Genomic DNA, 21,249 nt, shown 5'->3' with positions numbered 1-21,249 from the left:
TTTTTTAAATAAAATTAATGTATTATGCTGGATTTCGACCCGGATTGCACAAACTAAAATGGTAGGATGATCATCCCCAATATACGCTTGCCGTTCACAGTCATGTGCACTTCCTCGTTATTCCCTTATCCACCGTTACGGCAATGCCATTTACATATGGCCGTCCCCCTCTTCAATAACGGCCCCAAGCCTATGGGAATGACACCCAAAATTTCCTTTCTTTTTTCCTTTTCCCTTTTTTCCCTTTTTTTTTTGCGCCACCAATAGGGGGGGGCCGCGGCCGTTTCGGCCCCCCCCCCCTGGATCCGCCACTGGATTTCGGAGATGAATTTCACTATATTTTTGTTTGTCCGTCTTTTTAAGGAGAGAGATGTTTATATTTATCAAAAAAGTGTTGTAAGTCTAAGCTCCCAAGTGCTATGCACATGGCAGAACTTTTTAATATTAAAAGCACTTCTCAGTTGAAGAATTTAGCGAGATTTACCCGCCTTATTATGTTGAAATTTAATAAAAAAACAGAGAAAGAAGATAGTTCAAGCATTTCAAGAAGTAATATTAGTGCTAAACCTACACGTACTCGTAGCGGTAGGATAGTGAAACCCGAGTGAAACAGCCTACTTTGTATACTATTTAGCTTGTAAATAGACTGCATTATACTTATCCTTTTATTATTGTCAGTTTGTCACTATCTACATTCATTGTACATGTACACAGGGGCGTCGCTAGACCTTTTTCAGTGGGGGGGGGGGGGGTGTAGAGGCCAAGGATTGATCGACAAAGCTAGCCACCAATTACCGACAAAATTAAATCTCCCAATATCTACAAATTTAACCCTATAAACCCGGAGCCGAAGGCTAAATTGTTTTTCCCATGGACTATCTATAGTAATTGCGTATGCGCAAATGATCATTTTCCTCGAAGACATAAATATACGAATTATTTCGTCAACTTAGTCAACATCAAAGCTGTATATTTTAATGCAGGTGCGGAGCTAGGATCTTATTTTAGGGAGGGGCGGTAGTGAGCAAGCGAATCACTTAAAGAGGGGGTGTCGGTGTAAGGCCTCCCGCACGAAGCGTGGAAGCTTAGACGTTTCCTTAAACTATTAGGAAAAGAAGACGATTTATTGTACCGATCTCGACTGTTAATCCTTGTCTGAATGAAGTTCCCCCCCCCCCCCCCCCTCCCGCGCGAAAGCTTTGACGTTTCGTTAAATTATTATAAAATGTAGACGATTTGCTGTTCCGTTCTCGATGTTAATCCTTGTCTGAATTCAGTTTCTCCCCCTCCCGCGCAAAGCGCGGAAGCTTTGACGTTTCATTTAATTATGAGAAAAAGCAGACGATTAGGTGTACTGTTTCTCGACTCTTAATCCTTATCTGAATTCATCTTAATCCTTATCTGAATTCAGTTTTCCCCCTCCCGCGCGAAGCGCGGAAGTTATGGCGTTTCATTCAATCATTGGAGAAGGAAGACGATTCGTTATACATCTACAGCAAGTCTAAAACCTGAATTTTCATTAGAACCACGTTTTTCTGTACATAAGGATATTCGGGGAGACATGGGCTCGTAAAATGGAGAGTGCACTTGTGTAAAAGCCTATTGTGCGCCCGTTGTGGTGCGTTTTGAATACGCTCAGCCTCTATGGAGATGTCCCTCAACTTATTGTAATGACGTGCTATAAGAATAACTAATAATCACTTCGTAGAGATCAGTGATAACAACACCACTGCAGCTACAGGAGTGTAATACTACAGTCACAGACAGAAGCCATGGAAGTCGCTAAAGATGTGGTCGCACACGGGAAGGTGGTCATCGGGCAATGTTTAGATTGGTTTCACGCCGCTACTTTTCCCGTGCAAGTCGCTGTTGGCACCGCTGGCTTTTTAGCGGCGTCGTATGGTTTATACTGTGTATGGTTCTATGGAGGGACCCGCCGTGTGAAGAGTCGTGTTAGTCTCAAAGGAAAGACTGTAATCATAACAGGTATGGTTCTTTTTTCGTTAACCTATTCTGTAATCCTATTCCGGAATCTCACGGCCGCCAAACATTTTCAACAACAAAAAAGTGTAACTCCTGCGACCGAAAAATCCCCCTACAGCATTAAAGATATATATGACCCTTTTGCAGCCAACATCAAATTCTTTAGAACTTTGCAGGAATTATGAATTATGTATGTCCTATCTTTGAAATTTAAACGTTAGCAATGTCCTAATATTCAAATTATGCAAGGAAACCCGATTTCTTGCTAGACTTCACTGTCAGACACTATTGAGTGACTGACTGGCTTTTTTTCTTCTTTAGTAATAACATGCATAAAATGAGCTGTAGAGGGTACATGAGCATTTGTCTACATTTGTAAGATTTGTAAGATTTTATTGACTCTATCGACCCCCTCTCGGGGTATGAGAGTACAAACATATTTACAACATAGTATCAATATAACAATAGTATAACAATGATAAACATGTGATAACATGAAAATTGATAAACATAATAAGATAGTATAAACAAAGACAAACATGTGATAATATGAACAATGATAAACATTTGATAATATGAACAATAATAAACATGTGATAATATGAACAATGATAAACATGTGATAATATGAACAAATAAACATATTTACCAATCAAGGCGAACTGGGCAATTCACCCTCCTACCGCTACGAGTGTGCCTAACAACATTGCTTATTTGTGAGCTATTTGCAGTATTACCATCTACCCTTGAATCTTTTGAAAAATATGACATAATGATTCTAACAAATTTTGCTAATTTCTTTAGCTGGCAAGCGTGAGCTGTATTAAAAACCTTATCCATGTGCAACGCACTTGGTCTTAAGCTACTACCACACAAGTTATTTGGTATATACATTTTTCTTTCATTTTGAAAGAATGGACATACAAAAATATAATGAAATTCATCACCAATATCTGTTGGTGTACAGAGTGGGCATTGCAAATCATCTACTACATTTGCATCAAATCTACCTTTATTAACTGGTAATCTATGTGTTCTGCATCTAAATTTACTTAAAGTTATTGCTTCCTTCTGACATAATATCTGCAGGTATTTTTCATAAACCAACTCATTCTTAAACATCCTATAGTTCGTGCAAATACGATTTGACCAGGTAGCTGCGCTCCATTCCTGAATAGACATGTCAGAAAGCCTGGTTTTCATAGTATTCATAATCCAGGCAGCACTATATCCTTCTCCTTGAGCTCGCCAGACGTTCCCAAGTCCTGCATAATCAAAACTGTCTGCAAGAAACTCGACCCATTGTGACTTTATATTAACTAAACTTTGTCCTTCACTTTGCAACTGCAACAGAAACTTAAAAAGAATTAATGAATACTTTGATTGCTTTCCTTTAACTAATCTAACCCAATATCCAATCATCCTACACTTAATTTTATCGAGTATTTTACCACGTCCAGTTTCACCATAAACCATGCAGTCAGGTGTGCACTTATTTACAAACAATATCGTTCTTAAAATTTTCTTTGGAAAACTTCAAGTTGATCTATACACTCATAGCCCCAGACCTCAGCACCATATAATAGAATTGGCAAAACTAAGTGATCAAATAAATGACATTGTGTATCAACAGATAAATGCAACCTTTTTGCCTTTACTAACATACTATACATTGCCTTTCGAGCTTGTGTGACCTGTTTAGCAATTGCTTTTTTAAAGTTACCATTATAATTAAACGTCACTCCTAAATATACAAAGTCATAAACAACTTCCAGTACACCACCATCATAAACAAATTCTGGAATTCTTCTAACTTTCCCACGTGAAAAAACAACAATTTTCGTTTTGCTGGCATTAACAGTTAAGTGCCAAGTGTCACAATAATCTTTCACTGCGTTTAGGGCTTTTTGCAACTCTTCAGGAGTTTCTGCTAGAATAATTGTGTCATCAGCATATAACAAAGAAAATAACTCCTTATATATTTCAATACCATCAAAAGGCAATTTATTTTTAATAATAGTATTCAAAAATTCCAAGCCCTTGTACGAGTTTCCTATAGATTGTTGGAAATCGTTCAAATAAATAGCAAACAAGAGAGGTGAGAGGTTTTCACCTTGACGCACTCCAATATTGCATGTAAATAAACTGGACATATCTCCCTCGTTAGCAACACATGATTTAGCACACCTGTACATGTTCCTTATAACGTTAAAAATCTTGCCTTTTACTCCCATTCTAAACATTTTAACCCACAATGCTGCACGGTCAACCAAATCAAAGGCTTTCTTATAGTCAATGAATGCACAGTAAAGGCGTTTAGAATACTTTAAATAAACATCAATAATAGACTTTAAAACATATACATTATCTGTGATTGAATAGTTGGACCGGAAGCCAGCTTGCTCTTCCCCTAACAAACTCTCATCCTCAACAAACTGAGTGATCCTATAGTTCAAAATTGATGTAAACAGCTTACCTAAGCAACTCAATAAAGTAATGCCTCTATAATTATCAGGGTTTGTATTCTCTCCCTTATTCTTAAATATAGGAATAATTATCCCAATACACCATTCTGTTGGAACAATACCAGAATCCAATACAACATTAAAGAACTTAACTAACCCACTTCTTGTAATGGCCCCTGTAATGGCCAAAATGAAACTGATTGAATCTGTGCGCAGCATAAAACGTACGACCATATTCGGTACAATGGTCTGAATATCAGACTATTACTTACTGGCTCTTCGATTCGACAACTAATAGTCGTTATTTTCCCACTTAAAACACATTTTCAAGCCCCCTTTTAAAAGGGAAGTTCTAAATTAGTATTATCTTTCAAATGCCGTTGGAATTTAACCTTTTCAGTTTTTTGGCCTGCAAATGGGGCATAGTACCTTAAAGGTATTTCAAAGATTTGGTATGCTGGGGTCATGAATTTGGTTCAAATTAACATATTGGAAGCATATATGCGCTCCTACAATATGCATTGATCGTTGTCGCGGTTGAAATCGAGTGTAAAGTTATGAAATTATAATAATAAACTTTTTATGTTGTAAAGCTCCCTCTCAAGGTCAAGATATTAGTTTAGCTATGAAACAATGTTTCTTGATTAAAATCGACCGATTAGCTATTCCCGTTTGAAAATTATATATCACAACTACATATTCTGAGATTGTCATGGTCGCAGCTAACATTGCACGGCCATAGGCGCTAATTGAAATTTATCAAAATTTACCGGGAGCACCGGTAATTTTTTATGTTCAATTTTTGGGGCTCACATTTTTAGTGTTTATAAAAAATCCACAGGGGCATCCAAATATATCAAAATTGTAAAGATTCACTATCCACCCAATTTTCAAATTTCCCAAAACTTTGTACACTGTCGTTCATAAAGGTGGAATATTTTTTTTATATTCCAATTTATGGAAATATTTTAAAAATAATTTAAAAATAATAGATCTAGATAATAGTATACATTCTCAGATTTTATTGAATAATAATTTGCCAATGTGTTTTTGCGTGACTGCTAAAGCATGTGTATGCTACTATGCTTATCAACTAGGGGACCTATGCCCTTAAGTCATAAATGACAGTAATGAGGGTTAATGCCCCACACAAGGGCACTAATATAGCACATCGACACGGTTTTGATCCTGGGGCCTCACAGTTATGAGGCCAGTTTCCATAAATTTAAGAAAAAACAGAAAATGCAATACATTTTCAATAACTTATTGCATTTAAAGATGAAGTTGAGTTTTGGTCATGCGATTGCATTGCGAAAGAAACGGTGTGGAACAGATCAGAAAAGGTTGATCATCTAGCATATAAGAATTTGTGTGTATTGCAAGGTACTGGAATCATCAAAATGATAAGAAATTTGGCCAAGTCTTGGTAAAGTTCCAAACACTTGCACAGAAAGATGTATATGGGACTACACGATCACGTGGCGTAAAAAGCCGGCCCCCGATTTTTACGATGTTACATGCATATTTAGAATATGAAGGCATTTGAAGAGCCATGCTTTTCAGGGAACATGTCTTAACTGATGTTCTTCCACACTTGCATAATAAGAATGAGTAATGCTCACAAATTATTTTTCACCTCTTCCCAGAACTCAACCTTCTCTTTAACCCCGGTGTCTAACATATTAAAAAAAATTATGTGTGCCCATGCCTTGAGCCATAATACATGGCCGTCCAGAGGATTTTTTTTTGTGAGGCGCGGATCCAGCGGGGGCCGAGCGGGCCTAAAGTATACTATCTAGTTCATTGTGTAAATTATTGCTACCATTGTCTGACCGTTACATGTATGTATCGCTTTGTGTTATTAATTTGTATTTGAAAAAATGGAAGAGCAGCTTTCTCCTTGTCGATTTGTTTTCTCCTGACAGTCTGTCTTTTGGAAAACATAATTTTCCTTCTGAATCTGTCTTGTAGGTGCCAATGCTGGCATTGGTCGAGAGACTGCTGTCGACCTGGCTAGCCGAGGAGCTCGGGTCATCATGGGATGTCGGAACGCAATCAAGGCTCAGGCAGCTCTAGCTGAGGTCCGCAAGAGATCCAACAATAATGATGTGATCTTCAAGCAAGTTGATGTATCAGACTTGAAGTCAGTTAGGAACTTCGCAGAGGAAATACTAAGAGAAGAAGAAAGACTAGACATTCTCATCAACAATGCAGGTAACACTACCTGTTTTTTGATAAATTAAGTCTGTCTTTAAGAGAAATAAAATACTATAGGTTAAAATTATGTAGGATGATGATAAGTACGTTTAGGATTTTAAAAATCCTGTTCGTTTCAAATGGGTTCGAATTTACAAAATAATGATAAGAATAATAGTGGGTTCTTGTATAGCGCTCATGTCAGTCAGATTTGACCCTCCTGGTGCTCCCGATTATTACCCTGTCTTTAGCACGGCTGCCATACGGCGCTCTGGCATTTCAAGGAATAAATTCCTACCAGGTACCCATTAAATTGAGCACCCTAACCCTAAATGCATAGAACCTGATAGAACCCCCTTATCATGGAGAGCTATAGGCTATCGGGGAGAGGGAAAGGAGGGAGGGGTCACAGGGGTAACTGATGCAGAGGTACCCCTCTGTGGCCATATTTTTAAAGACCGTCAATACTACTGGGCCAGAGGGGATTAGACCACACAGCGAGGTCACTGACAGGTGGCTATCTCATTAACTCAGCTCTCAACTAACATAAGAAAAAGAGGATCATGGGGGACCAACAGGCACCGATTGGGGAATTTTTCTATATAGAGGGAGCAAGTAGCTACAAGTAGGACAGTGGGGCTTTAAGAGAAATAAAAGATTATAGGTTCATATTATGTAGGATGAGGATATGTACTTTTAGGATTAAAAAAAATCCTGTTCGTTTCAAATGGGTTCGAATTTACAAAGCGTTTATTAAATGAGCAACCTAACCCTTAATGCAGAATCATGCAGGGAGGTGAGCCTATTGCACCTCCCTGACAGAACCCCCTTATCATGGAGAGCTATAGGCTACGGGGAGGGGGAAAGGAGGGAGGGGTCACAGGGGTAACTGATGCAGAGTTACCCCTCCGTGGCCATATTTTTATTCCCGGTAGGTAATAACCTAATCCTTGTGGCTAAACAAACAGATACATAATCAACCACAGAAGCCGAAATTCAAGGTACAGTCTATGTTTGCTATATCACTCGATCCTTTATTTGATTTGCGTCTGTAGACATTTCTTTCCTTACAACATACAGTAAATGTACATTCTATTTCGTATTATGTAATATCTATATGGATCTCCAGTTTATAATGGTTAGTATTTATGACTTCTAAAACACGGTCTGAATGGCTCTTTTATGAATAAAGTGAAGGACATTACATACCAAATTTCTAGCAGTCAATGTTTTTTTCTTCTTCATTTTTCGAATTATTTTTTTGTTTTTTTGTTATGTCCAAACAAAATTAGGTATCGGAGGTACCAAATACAGTAAGACACCGGAAGGGTTTGATATGGTTATGGGAACTAATCACGTAGGTCACTTCGTTCTGACTATGACGTTGATTGATCTTATTAAGAAGAGCGCCCCCAGCCGGATCATCAATGTTTCATCTCTTGCACACCGCTTTGCGGAAAAAGTCGATTACGCCAATAAATCAGGAAAAGGTAAAATAATCTGAATTTAAGATTTTCATTTTATTAATTAATACATGTTGATGTATTGTTCTATTCACCAGATATTGGGCTATTCTGAAATTGCCATGACACATCTATTAGATTGAAAACGACGTACTAAAGGCATTGTATTCCTCGCCATCGATAAGATCATGTACATGTCCCCCCTGGAAAATTTGAAAAAGTGCACACAAAAAATGTATAGGAAAATATACTGACTAAAGACTGAAACACACAATTGGGCTCCGGAGAGCCCAAGAATACAGCGTTTGGACTAATACACTTGCAAAAATCTTCTCGATCGGTCGCTACGCTCCCTCGCATAATGTCCTTCAAAATGTACAAGTAAATATTTTACAAGTAATTTTTTAATACAACAAAACTTCGAAAACCTGTGAGGGGGTAATCACTTCTGTCACCTTCGCCCCTCCCGTTCACTTTGCTCCCTCGATCGTCCCTCGCACCCCCCCCCCCCCCCAGTCATGAAAAGAAATCGCCGCCCCTGTGTACACGTTTTTAAAGTTGGGGGGGGGGGGTGGTGGGTATTAGAGCACTTTTTTTTTTGGTCCCGAAATTTCAAAATTTGGCCGATCGATTTTTCGTTCCGTTTTTTTTTTGGTCACCCAGTAGCACAATTTTTTAAATATTTTTAAAATATTTGTTTTAATTGAGGGGGGGGGGGTTCCTCCAAAACACACCAAAATAAATTCAGGGGGTTCGACCCCCCCCCCCCCCAGCGTACGCGCCTGATACAGTACAACTAGATGATATCATAACATATTTTTTTTATCCACAGGAATAAAAGGATTTGAATTCTACAGTCGGAGTAAACTCGCCAACGTTCATTTTGCTAAAGAGTTAGCCTGCCGCCTAGAGGGGACGGGTGTGACAGCTTACTCCCTGCACCCTGGATCTATCTACTCGAGTATCTGGGGGTCTAGCTTGGAATCAAGTGGGAGGAAGTTCCTCTATTATCTCTTTTTACCTATTTTCATGTGAGTTTGTTTACCAGTTTCCCAACTATCAAAGTTATTATTGTGTGTATAGACTCAATGGCGTCGAAACGCGTCATATGACGCACGAAAACCAAGGTTTGTCGACAAACCTCCGTTGTGAATTCGAGCCAATGTGTCTAATGATTTCTGCACTTACAATAAGTTTTCAAACTACATTGTTGACTAAATTTATTCGTGATTGTGAAACTTTTATCTAGCGTGATGGGGAAAAGGTGATGGCAGTTCCTGAGTCTCCATCATTCTATATTCTTATATTTTTAAGGCTGATTTTATAATAGTTTCAATTTTAACCGAGGGCGCAAGAAAAATATCTGAAAACCACCTCAACAACAACAAAAGAAACTAACCCAAACCAATAAAAAAAAAAAAAAAAATGCAATATGAACTTCATAGTACAGACGGGAATGCACCCGCTACGGTTGTGAAAGTCTAGATTTTGCTTTTGAGTATACATTGTATTTCACATACACATTGTGGATGTAACACAAGTCAACATTGGCGGTGCATTGGTTGTTACATTATAGACGTAAGTTGACAAAGAGTTAAATATACTATGTCCCTTTCGCAGCCAGCATTAAATTCTGTAGAACTTTGCAGAAATTATAGATATGTCATGTATGTCCTATCTGTGAAATTTAAACATTAGCAGTGCCCTAATATTCAAATTATGCAAGGAAACCCGTTTACTTGCTAGACTTTACTGTCAGACACTATTGGGTGACTGACTGGCCTTTTTCATCTTTGGTAATAACATACATAAAATGAGCTGTAAATGTTACGTGAGCATTTGTCTACATCAATAATGCACTTCTTGTGATGGCCAAAATTAAACTGATTGAATCTTTGCGCAGCATAAAACGTACGACCATTCAGTACCATCGTCTGAAAGATCAGACTATCACTTACTGGCTTTATAGCTCCTAAGTCGATATGACAACTAATAGTCGTTATTTTCCCACTGAAAGACATTTTCAAGCCCCCCTTTTTTTAGGGAAGTTCTAAATTAGTATTGTCTTTTAAATGCCGTTGGAATTAAACCTTTTGATTTTTTTGGCCTGCAAATGGGACAGAGTACCTCTAAGGCTTGCTCAGATGTTATGTGGTGAGCCACCGACAAAAAAAGTAAACGTATAAATGAATGGAAACTGGACACACAAGAGAGAGGTCTTGCGTGTATTCACTGAGCTCTGCGTGTGTTATAAGATACAGAAATGTGAAACGTACTTTTTACACTTTATATTATAATACATTTTTTTTAAACGTCGCGCTTTTCCCGCGCCATATCTGAACGAGACTATATTCAAAGAATACGAACTTCGATCCTTAGGTCCACTTACGCTTACACGCAATACACTGACGATATTCAAAATCTAAATTCACGTTTTCCTCTTCCTCTGCCCATTTCGATAGGTTCTTTTTCTTAGGTGAGAAGGACGGTGCTCAGACCACGATCTACTGTGCTGTTGATGAATCCATCACACATCTCTCTGGGGGATACTTCGCAAACTGTAGCCTGGCAAAGGAGTCTAAATTAGCTAAGGATGAACAAATGGCTAAACAACTATGGGATGTGAGCTGCGAAGCGACTGGCATCAACCCTAACGTTCTAACAGTCTAATATTATCCTAAAATCTATGTACTATTTAATTGATAGCAGAATACGATCAGGTGCGCATGCACGATTGTTATATCAAATGATGATGCAATGATATGTTTGCAGCTACACATTTTATGAAATGGTATACATGAACTATATTTGGTTGAAGACTTATTTTATCACAATGTGTTTTTAGGGCCTTTCTGAAGGTAAGAACTGATGGAGACTGCCTGATTCTAAGTGGTAAATCATTCCAACATTTTGAAGCAGATACAGTAAACGGTTCTATCACCGGCTAATGTGCGGGTAACTGAATATGTGAGACGGAGAGGATCAGTGGCAGACCTCAATGCCATCACATATAATTATGTCCAATCCTTTCCTGTTAAAGAATTACAATAGTTTTAGCTTTCAGGTTAACACTTCCATAATATTACTTTGTGTGTACTATTGGTTTCTTATGTTTCATGTGTTAGAAATGTCTAGTTACTTTTGTCTTTTTTAACAATTTAATGATACATCACATCATCTGATTACACAACTTTTACAGGGACTACAGGTATGACTGGCTGTCAAAAATAATCTGTTGATACCTGAACTGGCAATTTTTTTGCAATAATTATATTAAAAAAAAGGATCTAAAATTCGTAACAGTAACACTGTGTGTTGTTGATTTTCACGTACTACAATCATGACTTAGGAGTCCAGAAATACAAACCATTGTCTGTTTGTATCACTATGCAGAAACATCCATCAAATTATCCTCATGTGTTATATTTTTTTGACTTTCCTGACGAAGCATTCAGGAAAAGTTGTTCTCGGTAATTTGTTTACATGTTTCCATTTCCTGTCAACTTGCTTGTATAGTTGTTTGACTATATGCTATTTTAGAATATATGTGATTTTTAAATATTTGTATACATAATACATGTATAACTACATTGTATGTAATAAATTCCTAACGATTATTGTCTATATCCATGTTGTTATGCGCTTCTTGTTCTCTCATTGTCAAATGAATGACATTAATTAAATCGACCACACCTTACACGGTTAAACTTATTAAACAGTATGTAAAAACAAAGCATATCCAAATTTAGGAGATTCCCATTTAAACTTATAACCTGTGTGACCTTCATGTAAATTTCATCTTATCCATAACTCTGTTGCAACGGATGACTGAGCAGCAGGAGTATCCAAAAGATATTCTATTTTTGTCATGGTGACACAATCTTGGCTTCTCTCTCATCCCTTGTTAAAGGTATGCCTCGTCATTGAGTCATTCAAAGTAGACAAAGCTTACTTTCATGGATGTTATCTACCTATCTTTTACATGAACGTCTACTGTCTTTATCTTTGGTAGTTATCATCATGACTTTCCGCCTTTCTGTGTGTCCTGTAGGTTTCTAAATAAGCATATTTTTGGCCTGACTGTAAATTGGGAATTTGTCATTTTCCAACAAACGCTTACAAAAGTATAATTTACCAAAAAATGAGTTAAAACCCGGAAAATCATGTCACTTCAGCAAACGTACGTTCCATACGACCATACGTATATCATGTAACACTGCACGTGTACCGTTAAGGGGCCCAGTGGGGAAACTGAATTCAGACGAGGATTAAGAGTAGTGAACGGTACAACGAATCGTCTTCTTTCTCTAATAAGTTAATGAAACGACAAAGCTTCCGCGCTTTGCGCGGGAGGGGGGGGGGTGGACTGAATTCAGACTAGCATTAAGAGCCGAGAACGGTACAACGAATCTTCTTCTTTCTCTAATAATTTAATGTAACGTGAAAAATTAAGAGTAATAATTAAATGAAAAGGGAAAACTAAATTTAGACAAGGACACGATACAACGAATCGCCTTCTTTCTCTAATAATTTAATGAAGTGTAAGCTTGCGCGGGATGGGGAAACTAAAAGGTAATTTAGTTCCTGACAGGCGCGGATCCAGGATTTCTCGGGGGGGGGGGGGCCATTTTTTTTTTTTTTTTGCTCCCAAAAATTTGAAAATTTGCACCCCCCCCCCAAAAAAGGCTAAAAATCATGTTTTTTTTTTCCAGGGGGAGGGGCATCTAATGTGGTTCTAAAATTGTATGCTGTCTACTCCGTGGGGGGGGGGGTCAGAACCCCCTCCCAGATCCACCCCCCCCCCCCCTTGGTCGCTCCGCTCCCTCGCCGCTAAAGCCTCACTCTGTCGCTTCATCGTTTTTCATATATTTCACCCCATGCCATGTTGTGCCCCCGGTTAGAAATTCCTGGATCCGCCACTGATGCCCATACCCCCGTAAGCTCCGGGGTGCCCCTAAACCCCACTTTGAAAAACGTTCAGCGGGGCCTGCATGTACAGAGAGGGGTGGTGCAGATTTTTTTTGTCTCCCCCCTCCCCCCCCCCCCCCCCGAACGTTTTTGCTCATGACGCCATGGGTCTTAATAGGTCCATGGTTTACATTTCGCTTATTCCAAATATATTAGACCAGGATGCAAAGCCCCAAAAGTTGATTTCTTGCGACCACCGTCAGGCAGCTACCTTATATTCTCATATAATATAATTATTATAAATGTCTTGTCTCAAACTCGACAAGCGTAAAAATGGAATGTTTTTTTAGTAATTAGCGAGGCATTGGAGAGTTGAAATTTCTTTCCAATTTTTCAATCTTTTCAAATTTCCCAACTTTTAACTTTGCTTTCACTTTTGTGTGCTCCCTTTGAGTGCCACTCTGAGAACATGCCTTCACTACCCCCCCCCCCCCTTACAAACGCCATTGCTCTTTACCCCCCCCCTCCCCCCTTACAAACGCCATTGCTCTTTACCCCCCCCCCCCCCCCCTCCCCCCCCCTCCCCCCCCCCCCCCCCCCCCCACCACCACCACCACCACCACCACCACCACCCTGAATGAAATCCGCAAATGTTTAGGATACGAGCGCCCTCTGCAGCCCTCTGTGCATAACGAAAAAATGGCTCCATCAACAGAGTGGGGGGTTCCTGCTGCTGAAAAACAGGCAGAATTACAGCGATCTCAAATCCGTTCAAAGATTAGAAATGACTATCAGAGGAAGATAAACAATCCAAGACACACGGGGTCTTTGGTAAGTTTATTAAATATCTAATTGTTCATGCGTTTTCAAGAGAATAGAATTCGTCGCATATTTGATATTCCTCCTCCAGCTCGCGCTGGCGAATGTTGAAGGCTGCGCTGCGCTGCCTCGTCGGCCCGGCAGTATCGGCGTGTCCACACACAATTTTTTTTAAATTCCGAATCTCTAAAACGAAGCGTTGTATAACAAATCATCGTATAAATTCCAGGGCATCCACGTCCACAAAAAGAAAGTGATACGATCATACGTCTAGGCCTAGCCTACAAATGCAATGAAATTGTGTGTGTGTGACTGTGTACGCCCTAGGAAATGTGAGTCTGGGCGTCGTTTCGAACTAGAATCCAATAAAGAATCACAGAATGTGTTGTGTGTGGACGCAACTAGTACAGGCCTAACTGGTCAAACTAAAATGGTATAACTGGGCGGGGCTTAATAACGTGACCAGGCGCGAAAGGAGATCTGACCTTTCATTTCCGCTTCCGTTTTATGACCGCAGTAGCAAACTGCGCACCCAGCTATACATGTACAACGTTACGCTGTAGAGTTTTGGGATATACAAATTTGTGTGTGGAGGCGCTGAAAATTATGCATGTGGTGTGATGTGACTTATGTTCCTGATTCCTTAGTAAAAGACTAAAGCCAAGATCAAGGTGCGATGTATATCTGCGTGTTACCACAGAAACAAAGTGGAACATGGATTATCTTTTCCAGAATTGAAATACCGTGTCGCAGCGACACGATATTAAACCAATCTGTTTCCACAGAGCGCAGCATTCCGATTCGCCCCGATTCTGTGTTCCAAGTCAGTCAGGCAAATACCGTGTCAATCGGAAGTCAAGATTCATCCTTTGACCTCGATCGTGGATTTAGATCTACACAGGATTCCACGCTATTCTTTTGTGACGTACATTTTTCATTGTTACGTACAGCGCGTATATAAACATATTATTGTATACGCGTATTTCAAAGTATTTTTCAACCAATCACGCTGCAGTGGTGATTGAGGCTCCGCGCGCTCTGATGATCCGCCAGACAAGGTTTGTCGCTGTGTGTTTCCACAGTGATTTCACAGGGAGTTCTTTGGGATTGACACGTCAAGATCCACCTCCAGAGGGGGATCTGATAATCCGTATCTCGGTCGACTTGACCCGTCACGCCTGTGTATCTACAGGAAGACTGACAAGGTATGACACGGTATGACACGGGTAATACTGTAATCTGTTGAAACGCGCTGTATGACAAAAACGCTGACCTCTCAGACTTCTACTAATCTTCAGTTCTTGCTGAAATGCAAAGACGTGTGCTTTACATGTAAAATTGTTTTTTGCGTTGCCAATTTGATACTTACAGTACTTGATGGTAATAGTGATTAGTATAGTTTACGAAGGCGCATGCAAAGATTTCGCTGAATTTAGTGATCTCCGTGCATGCACACGCACTCGCCTTTTTACACTAGTCGCTAATAGTGAGTATTATTGTTAAGTAAGTATCAAATTGGCACATTAAAAGCCGTTTTTGTTGTTGTTGTTGTTTCTTTGTGTATACCGTGTGTCTTCGCTTTTTAGCTGGAACTAACATCGCGAACTCTCGTAAGAGGTCAGTTTTTTTGTCATGTAAATCCTACTTTTACTAATTACATCAGGAACACATGGAAGGTATTATTTAAAGCAAATTGCTATCACTATCAGTATCATTTTGATAATGTGAAATATGATATTGATATCACCTTAGTTGGCCCCCTGCTTGAGGAGGCAGGTACATGTAGGTAAACGAAACGTAAATTGTGTTCAAAATCACTTTTAATTACCCCCCCCCTTCCTGCATCAGACGAAGCATACAAAGCATTTTGGAATCAATCAAGAATTTAATTTTTTAACAAAAAATATGACAATTGGAAACTGGAGTGATAGCGATTTTTCTTACCTTCCACATGTTCCTGGTGCAATTTACATAACAAAAACGCTGACCTCTTACAAATGTTTGCAATGTTGGCTCCGGCTGAAATGCGAACACACGTGGTATACATGCACAAAAACTGTTTTTGCATTGCCAATTGATACTTTAATACTTTATAACAGCGATTAGTCTGGTATGCAAAGTTGCACGTTCGGAGTTTGCTGAATTTAGAGTTCTAACTCCCTGCACTTGCATCATTTTACACTTGCTAAGAGACTGCAGCTTTCAGTCTCGGTCAAGAGAATGTATCAAAGCCATTTTCTTCTGTAGCCCCCCCCCCCCCAAAAAAAACACAAAAAAAAACACAACAACAACAACAACAACAACAAACAAAACTAGACATATAATACTTGTTTGGAACAAGTATACATTGTAGGTGGGCTGGTCAACTAAAATTTGATACAAAATAGAGCAAAAATAAGCGACATACTGCTTACAAATTCTTAAAAGACAATATCATGTAGATTCATAACGTGAACTAAATTCACCTTCTATAGGCATAACACGCAAACTATGAAGTTTTTGACATGAGGCCTTTAACCAAAATTTTCACTATGATGACGTCATCAAAATGAAAAATGGTTATTACTGCACTTGTAGAGAATTGTCTTAGCTACAACATATCGAAATTTTGAAGAAAATTGATCAATATTTACAGAGATACAATAAATTTTACATATTAAATATGCTGACGTCATAATATGCAAATTCGTATTTTGAGTTCCAAGGCCATTGTGATGATGTCACGATACACTTAATGGCCAAATGAGACATGGAATCATATTACCGACTCATACTCTATCTAAATATGAAAAAAAATTGAGGATTCTGGTGCATTCCAAAGAGCTATAACGGATTTTGTATAGGCATGTTTTTGCCCATATATGCTATGTATTAAAAGAGCTCGCGCGCACTGACATTTATCTTGAATTTACGCTCATCTTGTTAATAATGGTCATAAAGAGATAAACATGGTATCAAATTCCTTGAAAAAATATGAGAAATATCATGAAAGAAAAAAAAATGGCGATTCTATGTTTGTTAATGGTGTTACGCGCTAAAACGCACGCGCATGCTCGTACGCGCGATTTTTTTATAAAATGCTTAAAATGACCTGAAACGTATGCAAAATAAATTTGAGACGATTTTGAGCATTTAAAAATTTTGCGCGCGCACTGACGCGCGGACGTACGCGCATGCGCGCGTTTTTTGACCTGAAATTGACTGGACTGATATTGACCTTGATCATAATAAATATGAATGAGAAATACCTTTTGGTTATGAAGATATGATCATGAGTTTATTTTCAGAAAATTTCACAAAATGGCGCCTACATGTAGATGACGTCATCAGTCAAGGTCAAGGTTGAAAACCTTACCTTCTTTTGTCCATATGCCTATACATATGTGTGCCAAATTTCAAGATATTTGATAGAACCATTTCAAAGTTATCTTGTTAACAAAAGAGTGGTTCAAAATAAGAAAAATAAATAATAAATAATAAATAATAAAGGCAATTTTAACAAAATTATAAGGTGGTCTGTATTAGATACAGCCCACCTGAAAAAATAATAATAATAATAAAATAAATAAATTTTAAAAAATTAACAAAAAAAATAATTTAAAAAAATAAAATAAAATAAAATGAAATGAAACGAAACGAAACGAAACGAAACGAAATGAAAATAATAAATAAACACTTGATGTTCATGTTAGCGCTGAGTGTATTGTACAATGACTTATTATGTTCATTATTCCGCTGTCTTTCAGATTGATCCTGCATACTTCCGATGGAACTACGCCAGGCATAACTCCTATGCTTACTTCAAGGCTACTAAACTAACGTCTATAACAGGAGCTATCATGGGCATAGCAATCCCAGCAGGACTCATCTACTTCTTCTACAGACACAGGGTGAGCTCAGCAGATATTTGGCTTGTTTCCGAGGAAAAATTAAGTGTAACAGTCACCATAAAACATCTTTTTTGTATTTTAGTAGCTCCATATTGTAATAGTTTCTTGAAATATTGCCTATGATTTAAAGAGATTTCGCGAGGATAAATACACTCCAAACATTAAAGTAACTTGGAGAAGACAATATGATGCACTGTATGGGCTGTATGAGCCCGGCTGCTCACAAGTTGATATTAGAGTAAGAGACATCGGCTCATTTCTAGTGAGTGCTGAACACTTCCATGTCTGTTAGTAGCAAAATGTTCAATTCAATTTATTTTGCATGGTAGCTCAAAGTTACCAAGGGCAATCCAACTTCTGTAATAAGTTCATTTGTATGAAAGCAGAAATAGAAGCGAAATAGGAGACACGATATCTTTGGGGAATCTCGATTTCAATCAAGTTGGTGCCTCAGTGAATTATGACGTGCACTGTGCATGGATAACTACCCTGTTATTTGTGTAAAAAAAAAAACAGCATTCGTTTTTATTTTTCTCCCCTGGGGCACTACTCAAAATATATTATGTACGGCATAGTATTACAAGTCCTCTTTTATAAAAAGGCTGTTCCAAGTCATAGAGTTTGAACTTTCGTCAATCGTACATGTAGGTTGAAACAAGTATGAAAGTTGTCCTGCACAACGTCACAGTGATATTAACGATTCAGCCAATTTGAAATTCCCATACTTGTAGTGATTACAATTTTCATATATTCGCAACTTTCTTATGTTATGTCTGATCTTGTTCAAACTTTCACAAGTCTGTTTCTCTGATCCTTCTGCTTTATTTGAGTAATTTGCCAGCACGGTTGGATTTTCCTTTAAAGTGACTCGGTAACTTTGTCTCAGATTCTGAAACAAAATCCTTGATTTAGCTCATGCTGCAATGATAATTATAAACCTTTAGGTCAGTCAGGAACCCCATGACTTTGATAAGCTGATCGCCTGTCCGATTATCAAGATATTTATGATTGGAAATTGAAATTTTAAAAACCGTTTTCCTAACGGCTTTTAGAACACTACAGTCTATTTGGGAAAATGAGTATGGTAAAACCAGTCACTCAACGATTTTTACTTTTTTGAGGCACTTCATGATCATTTTGAAGCGCAATTTTGTTAGGGCTTCAATATTACACCATATCACAGACACTGATAAAACATAGGGCCATGCACCTCAGCTTTAACATTGTTAAACGATGCCTTTAATTCAAATGAGAACTGTCTGTCTAATTCTATTGATCACTTTATGATTTGTTTCCCTTTACTTCTCTAGAAATACACACAGGAGATGTACGACTCTGGACAGTGGGCGAAACCAAGGAATCTAGTCAATGGATGATGTCACTACCAAGATTACATCATGAACTATAAATAGAGTTTATTGAAATCTACAAGCCCAGAGTGATACGTTTACTTGCAACCAGTCAACTTACAATTTCATCTGTCCAGAAGATCACCTGAGTTTAGGTATCGCGTCCACGCCATAATGATCCATCAGGATAAGACATCTTAATTGGAATGATGTCCCATGTCAAAATAGTCTACTCTGATTTTAAAAATGTTTATTTCATGATGTTTTGTAAGGAGAATGACACTTTATTATTCATCTGGAGACGCTTCAAAGACACCAGCAAGATTGAAGAACCCCTAACACATCTTTAGATGATGATATTATCTAAACCATAAAATATTTTCTGAGCTTGCTGATGATATGTTGTGTGTGTATTGAATAGATATAAGCTTTGAAATCAATGATATTGCTTTCAGTGGTCTTCTTTATGTCGTTATGTCTCTCACACATCATAATTACACAATACACAGGTTTACAGTAGGCTTGCGGGTGCACCATGTGAGAGAGAGAGAGAGAGAGGATTGAGGAGTCCTGAAAAGGACTCTCGGTAATCTTTCTTGGGGGTGTGTAGTCCTGAAAAAGACTGTGTAGTCTTGAAAAAGACTGTTGGTTATCTTTCTTAGCTTATATTTCTAAGGAGAACTATAGCGCTTGGAGAAGATGAGTGGCGGGAGCCACTCTCTCTCTCTCTCACATGGTGCACCCCCAAGCCTACTGTATATCTACATCACCATGCAAGCCGACACTTACAAGCAGCATCTAATACACAGGTTGTCTCTGAAAAAGAAAAAGAAACCCAAGTTTTTGAGCAAATCACTCATTTATCCCAAAAATAATTGTTCGGTTAATGTATACTCCATGAAAAGCTAATCTTTTTTTTCTTCCATCTGACATCAAAAATCATAATCAGTAAATCACTCGTGACTGATGTAAGACAGTCTGAAGGGACAGTGTCGCAAACCTGGCTGTTCAAAGTGAGTGGATGGCAGCTTCATTTTGTTCATTATGCTTTTGAAAAGACAAGAAATATTTCGGAATTATAAAAAATATTTAAAAATAATCATGGAAAAGCTCATTTTCTTTTCCGTCATACAATACCGCAATCATGATGAAAGGTCACGCATGATTGAGCAGACACAATTTGTTAGAGGAAATGAAATGAGCAGTTGAAATTAATGTCATTACTTCCTTACCCTTACCGAGTACAAATTGCGTCTGCTTGGTCATGCGTGACCCTTCCATCATGACCATTGTCTCATATGAAGGACGAAAATGTGAAGTTTCAATAGTTGATATTCACAGAACCTTTCATTTTCAATGGAAACCATAATTGGACAAATCTATTTTGAACAATAGGGTTTCTGACACCGTCAATTTACGCTAATTGAAATCAGGCGTGCATGAATTATTCATCTTATTCTCAATGTCATATGAGGGAAGATAAAACAGGCTTTTTTAAAGTGATGTATACATTCATGACATATGATTTGAAATTATTGAGTAATTTACCAATGAACTTGTTGTTTTTTTTTCTTCTTCAGGGATAATCTGTATACATTTAGTATGACTGAAAAAGAAGGACACCTATAGTCATTCCAAATACTATACATGTACTTCCTATATTTTGTGATGTTTAAAGGGATCCGGTGACTTTGTCTTAGATCCTTTTAAAAATATCCTTGATTTAGCTCATGCTGCAATGATAATTATAAACCTTTAGGTCAGTCAGAAGCCCCATGACTTTTACAAGCCGATCGCCTGTCTGATTATCAAGATATTTATGATTGAAAATCGAAATAAAATATTGCGTTTTCCAAACTTTTTTCATAACACTACAGTCTATTAGGGAAAACGAGTATGGTAAAACCAGTCACTCAAAGGTTTTTTCTTTTTTGAGGCACTTCTTGATCATTTTGAAGCACATTTTTTTTAGGGCAATATAACACCATATTACAGACACTGATAACATGCAGGGCTGTGCATCTCAGATTTAACATTGTTCAATTAAACGATCCCTTTAAGATACATGTAGTTTAGTTGAATGTAGGTTCCTCTTTTCTTTTGCATTCATGACTTACAATATAGTCTGCAAGCACAGACTCTAATTTGACACTTTACCACAATTCCTAAAGCCTTA

The 21,249-nt window shown here is 38.1% G+C and overlaps 2 protein-coding genes across 3 annotated transcripts; both read left to right on the top strand.

The window, feature by feature from the left end:
- Positions 1 to 1,622: 1,622 nt before the first annotated feature.
- LOC587795 (retinol dehydrogenase 12-like) lies at positions 1,623 to 11,733 on the top strand. 2 transcript variants are annotated; one of them, XM_030994694.1, is made up of 5 exons: positions 1,632 to 1,986; positions 6,420 to 6,662; positions 7,937 to 8,134; positions 8,940 to 9,138; positions 10,570 to 11,733. In XM_030994694.1, the coding sequence occupies exons 1-5, from the start codon at positions 1,773 to 1,775 to the stop codon at positions 10,775 to 10,777; spliced, it is 1,062 nt and encodes a 353-aa protein (XP_030850554.1). In that variant the 5' UTR covers positions 1,632 to 1,772; the 3' UTR covers positions 10,778 to 11,733. The 2 variants fall into 2 exon arrangements, with proteins under 2 accessions (XP_030850555.1, XP_030850554.1); XM_030994695.1 differs by lacking the exon at positions 7,937 to 8,134 and having other exon boundaries at positions 1,623 to 1,986.
- Positions 11,734 to 13,690: 1,957 nt separating this feature from the next.
- LOC105446793 (NADH dehydrogenase [ubiquinone] 1 beta subcomplex subunit 4-like) lies at positions 13,691 to 19,513 on the top strand. The gene is made up of 3 exons (XM_030994693.1): positions 13,691 to 13,846; positions 17,581 to 17,724; positions 19,035 to 19,513. Exons 1-3 carry the CDS (start codon positions 13,715 to 13,717, stop codon positions 19,098 to 19,100), a joined length of 342 nt encoding a protein of 113 aa, XP_030850553.1. The 5' UTR covers positions 13,691 to 13,714; the 3' UTR covers positions 19,101 to 19,513.
- Positions 19,514 to 21,249: the final 1,736 nt, after the last annotated feature.

Source organism: Strongylocentrotus purpuratus, unplaced genomic scaffold (assembly GCF_000002235.5).
Source record: "Strongylocentrotus purpuratus isolate Spur 01 unplaced genomic scaffold, Spur_5.0 spur5_scaffold_21, whole genome shotgun sequence".
Taxonomy (NCBI): Eukaryota; Metazoa; Echinodermata; class Echinoidea; order Camarodonta; family Strongylocentrotidae; genus Strongylocentrotus; species Strongylocentrotus purpuratus.
The sequence above is the reverse complement of the archived record's forward strand: the minus strand, read 5'-3'. Positions and strand labels throughout refer to the sequence as shown.